At 40.6% G+C, this 13,585-nt stretch overlaps 1 protein-coding gene across 1 annotated transcript in view; it reads left to right on the forward strand.

Annotated features, from left to right (window-relative positions):
- The first annotated feature begins 3,569 nt into the window (after positions 1 to 3,569).
- KCNIP1 (potassium voltage-gated channel interacting protein 1) overlaps positions 3,570 to 13,585 on the forward strand; it is a 435,639-nt gene continuing 425,623 nt past the window's right edge. Inside the window, exon 1 of the mRNA XM_040604354.1 lies at positions 3,570 to 3,959. Within this exon, the coding sequence (XP_040460288.1) occupies positions 3,872 to 3,959 (88 nt within the window). The 5' untranslated portion in view covers positions 3,570 to 3,871. The remainder of the gene's footprint in view (positions 3,960 to 13,585) is intronic.

Here is a 13,585-nt window from a genome sequence, read left to right on the forward strand (position 1 = left end):
TACTGAAGACTGTCTACATTTGCCTGCAATCAGAATAAGCTGCCTTTGGGCTTTCCCACAAATAACAGCAGTGAGCAATTTGAGACCTTGCATGCCCAGTATTTTTTTAGGATTGTCAGTGTTGGAGGCTACATTTAGAGGGCCTTTTGGCTGCTGGAAGTCTGGTTCACTCCAGCTTTCACTGAGCTTCAGGGCTGCAAATCTCCACCACTGCTGAACCTGATGCAGCTTTTAGGAAACCCTGTGGTTAAGATGATCCACTCCTATTAAAGTATATTTTGTGTTCCTTTTGACCCGTTTTTCCCTGTGTGGTATGGGTGTGCTGGTTTTGGCTGGGATAGAGTTAACTTTTTTCACAGTAGCTAGTATGGGGTTGTGTTTTGGATTTGTGCTGGAAACTGTTGATAAGACAGGGATGTTTCCCTTATTGCTGAGGGGTGCTTACACAGAGCCAAGGCCTTTGCTGCTCCTCACCCCACCTTGCCAGTGAGTAGACTGGGGGTACACAAGGATTGGGAGAGGAAAAAGCTGGGACAGCTGACCACAACTGACCCAAGGGATATTTCACACCGTATGACATCATGCTCGCTATACAAAGCTGGGGGAAGAAGGAAGAAGGGAGGGGACATTTGGAATGGTGGCATTTGTCTTCCCAAGTAACTGTTAGGTGTGACGCAGCCCTGCTGTCCTGGAAATGGCTGAACACCTGCCTGCTGGTGGGAAGTGGTGAACAACTTCCTTGATTTGCTTTGCTTGTGTGCACAGATTTTGCTTTACCTATTGAACTGTCTTTATCTCAACCCATGAGCCTTCTCACTTTTACCCTTCCAATTATCTCCCCTATCCTGCTGTGGGGGGAGTGAGTGAGTGGCTGTATGGGACTTAGCTGCTGTCTGGGGTTAAACTACAACATATGGGCCAAGAGAGGTAAATGGATGTCCAAGAAGAAATCTCATTCTCTGTGTGAAATTAGGGTGTTAGGGACACTTAAAGTGCTATCTGGGATATGACACAGTTTTCTTCTCCCAACTATGTAAGACCTCTCAGTTTCCATTACTTCCATTAATACAACTCCTAGCACTTGTTATGTCCATTGCCCTACATTCCCACCCCAAATTATATCACGATGTATATATATAAATGCAATTAAACGTGCTGCAAACCTTTTATACAGAGATATACAGAGATATACTAATTAGCAACCTGCTGACTCCTTGATTTCCCTATTGACGTTTTACTGCCTTATTACAATTTATTTTTTCTTTTAAAGAATCACATTTCCATCTTTGAATTAGATCTCTGGGAATGAAGGACAGCCTTGGAGATGGCTTTATGAAGGAGTTACTTAGCACTGTGTTTCCCACAAATCTGCCATTCATTTTGTGTAGTCAGCAAAGGTTATGAAGCCAAGAATGGTCCAGAGAAAAGTGGCTTTTGGCTTTTTCAACACATCCCCTCCACCTCCTTTCCCACTCTCCATCTTCACATCACTCTGTACTGTTTACCTTACTGGTTGGAAATTTGTGGTGTAGAGGGCAGAAATATTACTTTACACCTGAAACCCATGCCACTCTCTATTCAGCCATATGTTTCTGACAAGGTTCAGCAATGTATTTAACCTCTGCCTCAAGTTTCCCACCAATAACCTTGGACAGAGAGTCCCCACTAATGTAATCACCTGTGAGATGGGGAAGCCCTGTGTAACAAAGGCTCTGGGCTGTGTGGAGGCAAGGGTGGCAGGAACCACAAGACCTTTGGGTGTTTGCTGCAATCCAGGGGGAGGATTTGGCGGCAGCAGGGACCCGGCTTCTCTCCTCCACCTGCAGTGCCCCGCGGAGGGCTGGCCTCAGTACTCAACATCCTGTGCCTCAAAGGGCAGGTTCTGAGCACTCAGCTGGCTGGCTTTGGCTCTGCAGAGCGTAATAAAGGGAAGAGAAGATTTTTTTGATAGATTTACAGAAAATTTACCTGAAAGGTTGTGTGGGAGTACAACCCCGAGGTGGAGGCCGCAGCCCCAGGGGATGTCCGTGTGGGGCACTGCCAGCCTCCCGCCACCAGGCTCAGCCATCCTTGTGAGCTCACACCTGCTTTCTACAGAACGTTTCTATTGAAGCTTTTTGGAAGTTTTCCAAATTTGAGAACTATTAAATCTGAAAAAAACTGAAACTGAATGTTAGGTATTTAAGGCTAGAGGCAACTGGGTGGAAGCCAGTGAGCAGCAAAACTTCCAGTGCCTGACAACTCAGCTTGGGAGTGACAGCCCCGGCACGAGCTTCATGGTGGCTGTTACTGAAGTAATTTTGTCTGTATGTCAGTTTTTATGTGTCAAAGTACCTTTTTCTGAGGTAAAATGAGGCAGTGTGAAGCTTCTCTGAGCAGCCCTAAGGAGATGGTGAGCAGCTGCATGGCACAGGGGTGCCTGGGGAGGAGGAGGCCAGGAGCGCCCATGTGAGGGGACGAGGAGGAGGAGGGCTAGGGTGCTTCCAGGTGTGAAGGGCAGGCAGTTGCCTGTCTCAAAGCAAGGTGAACCATTTGACAAAGCCCTGAATTTTGCCTGAGAGGGATGTAAGTTATACTGCAAAGCAGTTTAGTGCCCCCTGAGCAAAAGGGACTATCGTTGTTCCCTGAAGTGAAAAGCTGTTTGTTGTGCTTGTTTCTCAGCTAAGGCAGAAGACTCAGCTGTTGCTGCTCAGACGTGATGGCTGGCTCCAGGTGGCTGTGTCAGAGACAGGGCTGATCAAGTCATCTAACAAGTGGCAGCTGGGTGTGAACTGAAGCCTGAGCTAATCTGCTTTGTAACCCACCCTGCGACAAGCAAATACGGCATTTTGGGAGTTGTTTAAAAACATCTGAGAGGTCTTCATTATGAATGAAAGCCTGAAGATGCCTGACTCAGTGCTCAGGTGGGGTTGAAGCTCTGAGGCAACTTCTACTTTGCTGCTGGACAGATCAAGTCTTTTTATTAAAAGTATTCCAGGCACGCAGAAATAATTGACTGAAGTGAAGAAGCCAGAGCTGTGGCTGTTGCTAGGGGATAAACTCACGGTACATGGTAAGAGGGAGCCTTGTGCGCATCGGACAAGCACAACATGAGGTAGTGTGTAAAAAGTAAAGGTATTAAACAGTGCTGTGCTGCACAGAGGTGTGAGCATAAGCCCCGCAGGCTCTAGGAGCCTGACTGACACATCCCTGAGTGTTGAGCAAATACCCAGCTGAGCAGCATCTAAGCTGGTAATATTAAAAGGGACTTTTTCTGAGCGCAGCTTTGCTTTTCTACTTCTGGCAGGTTTTGCAGAGGAATCCCCTGCAGCTTTCTATGTGTAAAGTGCAAGTACAGTGTCGGTAGAATTTTCTGGTTCCTTTGGGCCCGATGGGAGTAAAATTGGCAGCTTCATTGAAATCAGCTGGAAAAGAGAACCAAGAAAAGGGTCTTCAAACAGCAGCTTCTTTTTCTTGCAGCAGTCACCACCCTGTGACTCCAGCATTGATTGCTGCATTACCAGTGCCCGGCATGGCAGGCTGCAAAGCCTGGTGAAGCAAATCCCTCCTCCTTCCCTGCCTGGCTGAGGTGTTGCCTGTGCTTAGCAACTTCCATCAGGGCACCGCGGCATGCATGTGCAATCACAGTGGAGAGGCTGAAGGGGAGAGCTATACCTTTAACAAAAAGGGGATGCAAATTTCTCCACTGCAATCTTTCCTAGTAGCTTCGGAGAGGCAAATCTCCGTGCAGAGGCTGGTGCTTTAGTGCATGAGAGCAGAGTTATGTGCATTGCACAAACTGTCGTCTCAACTTTGTAAAGGACTTGCTTTTTTATTTTTTTGTTATTCCTGGACTTTATAAGAGAGAAGAGCATTTCTACCCTTTTGAACCATGAGCGGTTGTTCAAAGAGATGCAAGCATGGGATTGTCAAATTTGCCCAGACTATTTTTAATCTCATCACAGGCACTCTCAGCAAAGGTAAGAGAAAACATTTTAGTTCGTATCATTTTTCTCTGCTGTTAGCTTGGTGTGGGGAGTTTTGTAGCCTTTAAGGAGGTTTGTGATAGAGTTTATTATTGTCTCTTCAGTGGCGTTCTGGTTTAATTCTGGGAACTGACTGCTCTGAAAGAAGTTGCTGTGTGCAGCGAACATTGGAGCTATGCTGTGAAGCCTTATGTAATTGTTTCTAACTTGTGTAGTTTGTAACCTGTATATGTCAATCTGACATAGCCCACAACTGTAGCGGGCTATTTCAATGTGTTCAGAAATGTGCTTCTGAAAGCTCATGTGCAGCTTCAAAAATTGAAGACTTCATAGCTGTCAGTAACTGGTACTTCTCTGTGTCATTTTCTACTTCAGTGTTTCTGCTTGTTTGAAGCATGCGTTTACCTTGGCTCATAATCTAAGTATACCTTTGAGTACCTTTTGTTTATTTAAGTTTTGCTTGTCACCTACACACCCTGTGTGCCTTACTATGTGGCAGGTGGAACAGGACCAAAATTATTTATGCTGTCCGCTTCACTAAAATCAAACAATTAAAAAAACAAATCCTCTCTTCTTCTTTGGAAGTTTAGTAGTTCCTGTAGTGGTGCACCGAGGTAAGTTTTTGTTGGTTGTTCCTTTTGTGATGATACTTTTCAGCACCACCTATGGCAGCTGGTTAAATGAGTACTGGTGATCTGTTTGGGAACTCCTGACAATAATAAGCAATGTTATGCTTGACTGCTGCTTGCCTGTTGAAATGTGGACAATGTTTAGGTGAGGGTCAAACTTCTGCAGGGGGGTGTGTGTGTGTGTGGTTGGAGGGGATGTGATTTATTTTTTGTTACTTTTGTTTGGAATTGATAATACAGTCCGGATTAAATTATTAGTAGAGAGATTCATATAAGGCTGAAGAGTCTGTGCCATGATGTGGGTTTTTTAAATATAAAGTCTGTAGCTTTTTTTAATGTGTTCATAATCAAGGAGCAAAAATGAAGCATTTCTTTTTCAGGTAAGTTATAATCCTTGTAGTTCTGTGGCTGTGTTGGCTGCCTGCAGCACATGTGCTCCTGCATGAATTTTAATGTTTAAGTTGTTTCCTAGGATAAACTGAAGCAGGCTGAGGTGACTTTTAAAATAGCAAATGTGAAAGTGCCAAGAACTGTTAAGTGCAGCGTGCAGCTTCCTTTTGTAGAAACTAGGGAAATATATTCAATCTGTCTCTCTGGAAAAGAAATACAGTTCTAAGACAGCATTCTCGTATTAACCTTACTGGTTTTCAAAAGAAATCTACACAAGAAAATATCTGTTTCACATAAGGAATGCTGGAAAAGTTGGTTGTCTTTAAAGTAAAAACTGGTTTTAAATTGCATCTTTTTGTATTTAATTATTCTTCTTCCACTTGCCCCTGCCCCCATCATCCATAGGCTGTCAAACACCAGCAGAGGAAAGATTAAAAACTTGTAAAAGTCTGTCACAGGAAAAAGCTGTCTGATGTTGGTTATAATTCATGATTAATGCCAAGATGTCTTTTTAATATTAAAAACAAAAGAGAAAATCACAGAAGAAAATATAGCAAAAGAAATTACTTTCACAAATGGTAGGGAAAAGAAAGTAGTGGTAGGATGCTATCTGCAAGACCTCATCTACTATGGCATGTATGTATGGTGTATTTGGTGTAATTTATTTGTGCTTTTTTCAGAAGATAATAGAATGTAGGGTGTAGACTGCTGTAGTCACAAGTCATTGACAATAAACTTTGTGCTGTTTGCTTGAGCTCCCCTTAAGGCAAGCGGAAACCTGTGGTCTTGTAGTGTTTCCCCATGTGCTCATCTAGAGCAGTTCATCTATTGTGGAGTTTTCAAGTAGCCCTTGTGCCTCTACTGCTTGCCTTGCTTTGGCAAAGGGATACATCAATGTTTGAGTCTGACAGTAGAATAACACATATGGAGAGCTAGAAATGGGAGTATAAATGGTCCAAGGCCTGCTTCCCATCCCCACCCTTTCTTCTGAAAGATGCTGCTGTTGTGCCATCATTGTCTTTGCGGCCAATACAATAGTATTTTACAGTTTTACCCACATCTTTCCTGTGGCAATGTCTCATTTCAAGCTGCTTGAATTAGATAAGAGTGGCTTCCTAGGATTCAAAGCATTTAAAAGTCTGTTAAACTTTTTTTTTCTCCTAGTCAGCTGCTTGTATTTTGAACTGGAAGAACCAGACTGAGGAAGGAATAAACTGTATGAATGAGTTTGTTGCATAGATATCAAAGACCTGCTGTAATTAAAATAAATGTTTCCATATCATTACCTATGAAACTCATAACTAGAAAGAAAAACATTAGAAATCTTGCTCAGGAGTCTTGAATTTATTTTTTTAAAGTGTTGAGGTTTGTATATTTATCCCAGAGCTGATTGTTTAGTATTTCTTCTAGTAAAAGTGTTGTATGTTAAGCCAAGAAATAGAAACTGTTGTATGTTGCTGTTATTGTAGGGTTTTAAACTTACACCATATACGTGCTCTTGAATGTTCAAGCAAAATCCTGTGTTCTTCATCCCAATCCTGCCTATTTTCCTCCGTACTTATTAATATTCTTTATTTTCCTTGTAAAAAGTGTTTAAAGTAAAAATAAAATGTGAGGCACAAGATCCTTTGTTTTCTTATGCTCCTATCTTTGAGTGTTATTGTGGTGGCAGATATTCCACAGTTCAGTGAGATGTAGTCCTTAGCTGTGCTCTATGGCTTCTACTTGTCTTAATAATAGCATTTTTCTGTCCCCTTGATTATTTACAGTAATAAAATGATGCTGTCTGAGCTGCAGCTATAAAATTGTTTTGCAACAGGGTGTGATGAGACAACAGCCTCTCACTGCAGTCTGCAGTGAGGGAATAGGCACACCTGCTAACCCCGAATGGTCACCAGCCAGGTTGGTGTGTCCTGATTTAAATCTGAGCTGCAGCAAATCTATGAGGTTGTGAGCCAAGAAGTTCATAGCTGGTATCTCTGCAGAGCTGGACTAGCAAATTTTGCTAGCTTCCTTCTCACTGTGCTCTTATTTGGAAAAATTTAGTGGCAGAGGTGTCTGCTGCTGTGCAAAAGAAGGCCTCTTCCACCAAGAGCTTTGTGTAGTAAGATGCATGTGTTAAAGAAAATATGCCTAGTTGAAGCATATGAAGTTTGCAGCTGGTGGAAGAAGAGTAACTCCCTTATTCTGCTTCTTGGCTTGGATGGAGGTCTAGCACTTGCAGGGAAGAGTCCAGAAAAGGCTTTTAGAAGTGGGTTACCGTGGCGATGGACAGTGTGTGAGCAGCAGCACTTTTACCAAAGTTGCCTCAAAATGGTGGTGGTGGTGGTAGAAATGTTTTGTGCGAGGTTTGGGTGTGCTTTCACATAACCTCTACTGTGGTGTGTGAAATAGTAGTTCATTCTCCACACCCTGGGAGCAAGTAGGGATGGTAAGAATGAGTTTGTTGGGGGTTTCCTATTGAGCAGAATGATTAAACTACAAGTCTCTCTGTGAGTGTGAAGATATTGCTAATGTAATTAAAAACCTAGTACAGGAGGACCTTGCTGAGTGACCAAAAATGAAGCTGGCATGAGACCTCTTGGATTTCTATTAATGTGTTATAATTTTCAATGCAAGAATACAAAGATTATTTCTGGCACTAGCTATTTCAAATATGTTCCTTTGCAAAAGCTGATAAGATTCTGCAAATTAACTATCCTTTCACCTTTGTTCCCAAGCTGCCCCTCTTTTAGTCATGCTATTAAAATGCTTGCCAAAGGCTCTCATTTCTGTTTTCTTGTTTCTCCCATCTCTGTTCTGCAGTGCAGTTCATCTGCAACTGGTAATTTGTCCATTTTCTTAGTTTTAATTGCCTAATTGTCTGTTCCACTGCAGCGATAAAGTCTTAAAACATCTTGCTCTCCCCACAGCCTCCCTCTGCATGAAAGTATTCTGTTTTACAGAAGTGTGGTCTGTTTTGCTGCTGCTTTGTCAATCCAAATTAGTTAGTCTTGTGAGATGGTAAGGAAAATGCATGGTCCCTTTTAGTAATACACAGGCTCTGTCTCCTCTTAGTGAAAGTTAATCTTGTTCCTTCAGAGCATACTGGCACTGCATTAGGTTTGTCTTCATGTCTCCAGCGTCTGAAAAAGCAAGGGTAGAGTAGATGTTACTAGATGTCCTAAAGACCCAGGAAGGTTTTACATTTGTTCAAGTGATGCTGTGGTTACTGCACCTGTATGGAATACAAAAATGTACTTGGATTCTCCTGCTGCTGCATAGCTTACTTTCAGCCCTTGAGTTCTGGCTATTCCTTCAAATTTAGAGAAGCTCTGATTCAGAGGGCTCTTCTAAAAGCTCTTTGTGTCTGTTCTTTCTTTACAGAACTTTTCTGAGTGTTTTAAATGTCCTTTTAATAAGGAAACCGGTTACAGAAGCCAGGTTAATAATATGCTGTTAGAGTGGGATTAGAGCTTATCCACGTTTTCCAGGTGGTCCTGAAAAGTGAGGGTTTCTGTACAGAAGATGCTGGTGTAAAGCCCCAGTTAGAAAAGGAATGCCACTATAATGGGCAGAGTAAGAGTCTTCACTGTGCATCTTTAGAGAGAAGTCCGCAACTGCTGAAGCCTCACAGTTCAGAACCTGATCCAAAACTCTCCCCAGTGAAGCTCTCCAATTTTACTACGTGGCTGGTAGGAACTCTTGCATGGTGTGTCTGTGGTTCTTGTTTTGCTTTTTAAAAACCCAGCATATCTAGTTATATTTTCTCCATACTGATGAATCTTTGACCCACAAAGCAAAATATACCTGTTTGGCATGTTACACATGTTTTATGTCTATGAAAAATGAACTACAAATAAATCTTTTTTTCCACAAAGTATGTACCGCTTGAGCCATGTATGTACACACATTTTACTTCTGTCTTTCATCAGAAGCGAGATATAATAATAAGTATATATTTTTTTGCATAACTGATGGATTAACCTGCAGATTCTCTAATAAAAAAAAATAAAATCAATAAAGTAATCATGTTGGATTCTATAGCACTGGAACAACTTAGGAAAATTTGGCATCCTATTGTGTGTAGGGGCTTTTTTGGGTTGGGTTTGGTGTTTTTTTCTCTCTTTCTCCCCACGCCCTTTTTTTTTTTTTCTTCTCATAATTGGTGGGCTAAAGAAAGAATTCTGACCCATGCTGTAGCTGTATTGATATGCTAATTCTACATGTAGGTTTTGTCATTTAAAATGGTGTAAAATGAACATGCCACAGTATATTTTGACCTAATGGACCATAATAATGTCCACCTAATGAATGGTTGTAAGTGTAAACAGATAACTTCTGAAGATGGCTTGACATAACTGGGTACTAGCATGTATTAAATAATTGTAAAAATAGCTTTAATTAACACATGAAGTGCAATTTTAAGATGTAGTTTTATCTCCAATAACACAGTACTAAAGGGTAACAATAAGGTAACACTTGTACATCTCTTCTGTGCTCAGAAACTAGTCTTGAGCTGCTAGTCTACTCTGTTTGGTTTGGGCTATATTCTGCAAGTTTCTTTATTAATTACTCCTGGTCTGTAGAGTGTGTTCAATGTTGAACACCTTGGTGCTAACAACAAAACAAGCAGTGGTGTTTCTACTCCATGCTGGGTGCCTGGTAAAGCTAACTTGTTTCCTAAGCAGGAATCCCATTGTTAGGGTAGCAAATGAAATTCTGTCGACTATTCTTTATGATGGTATTTGTGGGATTCCTGTTCTTAAACCTTTGGTTTTGTTGTTTTGATATGATTAGTAGGGCTCAAAGATGGTAATGTAATGGAAAGCAGGCATGGGGAAATTTTAACTATAGCAGCATTTAAGCTTGTGATGTAATTGGAATGAATATTCATGGCCAACTTGTTCCACATTTGCACAGCTTTACTAAAAACCAGTAGCATGCATATATAATTTGACTTTCACTTCTCAGCTGACTTTAACTTCTAATGTCATTCTTTGTAATGAGTGTTTCACAACATTTGGCTTGCAGGGCACGTGAGAGGAGTACATTTAATGCCGATAACTAGAAGTAAAGTAGTCTGAGGTTTAAAATCAGAGTGATTGAATGCTTTCTTTTGTAAATGGCAGACGTGGTACAGTAGCCTTACATTACAGAGTGAGAGAGAAATTGCTACTGCAGGCTTGATGAGGTGCTCATCTTGTAAAGCCAAAATAGAGTTTTGAGAGTGTAAAAATAAAACCTTGTTATATAATTTACATAATTGCATCTAGCAAAATTAATACCATTTTAATCTATTTCAATCTGAGAATTGTCCCTAAACATTTAAAAATCTAGTAAAGAACAAGTGTTTAACTTGCCTGGCTTTGAGATTGAGTGGCACCTTCAACTTTTAGGTAAGTGTGTCTCAGATGTGCAAAAATGGCATGGCATTTTTCTAATGCTTTCTTTATTTTTAATGATACAATGGTGTTTTGCCATTTTAAAATCTTTGTACCTGGAAAAGCAGATGTTTGGTTCTGCATTATTTCAGCTAGAGTCATGTTTAAACTGGGTAATGGAAGACGTAATGAACACATACATCCATCATGAAAGAAGTGCAGTGTGTTTTACTCGGTGGAACAGCAACCATCATATACTGAAACTACTTTCTTAACTCAGCCTGTGAAGCAAGGAAACAAAGACTAAATCTACATAGAAAAGTGGATGATAAAGGCGCTCTTAAACTCTTGTCTGCTTCCTTCATGTTCTAGCTATGAATAGATGCGTCAAAGCTGTTGCTAAGTGTGAGGAAAATCATGTGAACTCCAAAGAAAGATTCTTGGTGCCCTAGTTCAAGTCTAGTTCAAGAATCCCAGGAATTTTAACCCCCCTCACCAGCCAAAGTGAATTAGGAATTAGCCAGGTAGGGGTGACCATGTTTCAGGGGTTTGGGTGGAGCTGTTCTGCTCAAGCTGCTCCAGTTTATAGAGGTGATTATATAGCAGTGGTGATCTGGAACACCTGTGATTGAGGCACTAACTGTGGGACTGCTCTGCCTTTCTCTGTCCCTCTTGCAGCTTCCCTGCTAACAGGGCTGCGCCATTTTCCTCTTCTTTGTGGGCTTCTGACTATCACACTTTTAAAATATTTACTCTGTCACTGGATGCAGGGTCACTAGCAGGAGTGGATTTCAAGGTAAGGATCAAGAAACTTATTCGTCTCTGTGGATCCAGTTTTACTTGCATAGAAACTCACCTGAAAGCAATGTAAGTAACGGAATACTTGACTTGCCTGAAATTGTTCTGTGATGTTTTCAGACCCTGCAATAACCGTGTCAGTCTTCATCAAACAAATATGGTTTAAAACATGTCTTTGAATTGGCTGTATTTCCATATAATCTGCTGTTGAAGGTGACATGTTCTGGGGTTTTTTTGGTCTACACCCTCATAGTTTTGGTATAAATGTCATATATTTTTTGTATATTGTCTTGTCTATGGGTTTTATTGCCAAAATGTTGTATGCTTCAGGTGAATGTGTTGCATAATGTTTTGATTAAGGCAATAATTCACAACAGTATTGCATACATTATCCAGTCTAAATTAAAGTGTGTGTTGGCTACAAGTGAAATTAATAAGCACCTGGAAATATCATTCTCTTAAAGTGTTTTTGTACATTCAGTTGGGAAGATGATAATGGAAGATGATGGTGTGGGGCAGTATTCCAGTGAAATATGCACGCTTTAACATAAGTACTCACAAACGTGTTGCTGTTACTTTGCAGTTTGAGTGTCTGCTTTAGAGTAAATGATAAACACAATAGATCATCTGTCTTCCAAAGAATAATGAAATCATACATAGCCATTCTTAGAGTGGAATAATCTGGTTTAGACTTTTAAATTCACAACTCCCCATGGTTACCCATGATAAAGCATTATTACTACTGCACAATAAAGCTAGTGATGACTCTAAGCAGGATAAGCCTCTGATAGTACACCAACATTCCAATGTTTGCGTGGGTTCCTGGAATGAACTGGGAATACAAAGTGTGAGAGATATTTATCGTTTATATATTGGTAGAGGTAAACATGTTAGTTTAAAGAAATGATCATGACATGTTCTACATCAAAGTACTTAGCCTAATACTATAAAATATGGCTTTTGTCACACCCCCTTGAAGTAGTAAAACTGCAGCTGTCTGTTGACAGAAATTGAATAAGATTCAGTCTAAGAGGAGGCCAACAAAAATGAAAACCACATTTCCAAGCATAAAAAAGTTAGCTTGAAGCTTTCAAAAGCATAAAAAGTAAGATAGACTTCTCTATTTCCTACTTAAAGGTTTGGGGTTTTTTTGCTGTGATGATTTGTGGGTTTTGGGGTGTGTGTGTTGATTTTTTAATCCCATACCTGTTGCATTCTATGTGTACAAGGAGTAGCAGATCTTCAGGTTATGTATTTTAGGGAAAGTCATAAATGTCACAGGTTTTTGACTTGGGTCTGAAAATATTTGCAAGCTCCCCAGTTGTTGAATTGTGTGTTTATGTTGATGCTCTGAAAAGAATTTTATCACTTGTTTCATGAGAAGCAATTTGAGATTCAATGAATGAAAGCATTGTATAAATGTAATCCATACTGCAGACGTGGTAACTCAGGATGCTGCAGTGATTGTTATTGGCAGCATGGTGAGCTGTGATAACTAGGGTCCTTACAGTTCTCAAAAGTTCTCACTCATGCAGTTGTAGTGATGCGAATCACTCCAGAAACTTAAAGGAGTGCTGTTTGTATCGAGGGCTGGCATTTGAATTTATAGGGAAATACCTCATGCTGTGCCTTATGTTCATCTTGGAAATAATTCTGCTTTTTGTGAGATTTCTGTCTTCTCATAAATACACGAAAACAGAAGAAACATTTGGAATGTGAACATTACTCTGCAAAATCACCATTACAAACTGAATATATTTGCAGTATTTCATGGAGAGGTAAATCATCAAGACCACGGGCTGTCTTGTGAAGGCAGCTGTGATAAACAAGCTGTGCATTTGTCTTTATAAGAGGAAGAAATGACAATATTAGACAAACTTATCTGACAAGCTATAGTATGCAAATAAACAAGGGGGCACAGAGCTACGAATACTTTTAACAGTCTCTGGGATTGTTCAGGAAGTTGGGGGAAGGGGGAATTCAAGCCTTAAATGCTTATTAAATATTGTTGCCTATTATGCAGCTAATAGCACAAGCAAGGAAATATTTAAACCAATAACTGCTTCTGATGGAGTACAGCAAATCAGACCATAACAGGTGACGTGGGTGTGATAATGTACATCTGCAGGAAGTAATTCTGCCTAGCAAGGATGGGGCGTGGAGAGCTGAAGCCATCTTGAAGCTTCTGTCCATCCCTCTTTTTTTTCAGAGACAGAGTGCTGCCATTCTTACAGAGCCTAATTTAGCATTTTTAAATGCTTTTGTAGGAGCTTAATTGTTTTATTCCATCTTCAGACTTACCCAGCTTTGCTATGCACTCAGTGTGTGACAAAAGTAGGTATTCTGTAGGTATAAAAATTGAGTGTGATATATACAAGGTGGGCAGAATGAACCTGTTGTCTTCTGTTATGGTTTGTTTTGGATTTTCCATAGCACATCT

This window comes from Falco naumanni, chromosome 8 (genome assembly GCF_017639655.2).
Source record: "Falco naumanni isolate bFalNau1 chromosome 8, bFalNau1.pat, whole genome shotgun sequence".
NCBI lineage: Eukaryota > Metazoa > Chordata > Aves > Falconiformes > Falconidae > Falco > Falco naumanni.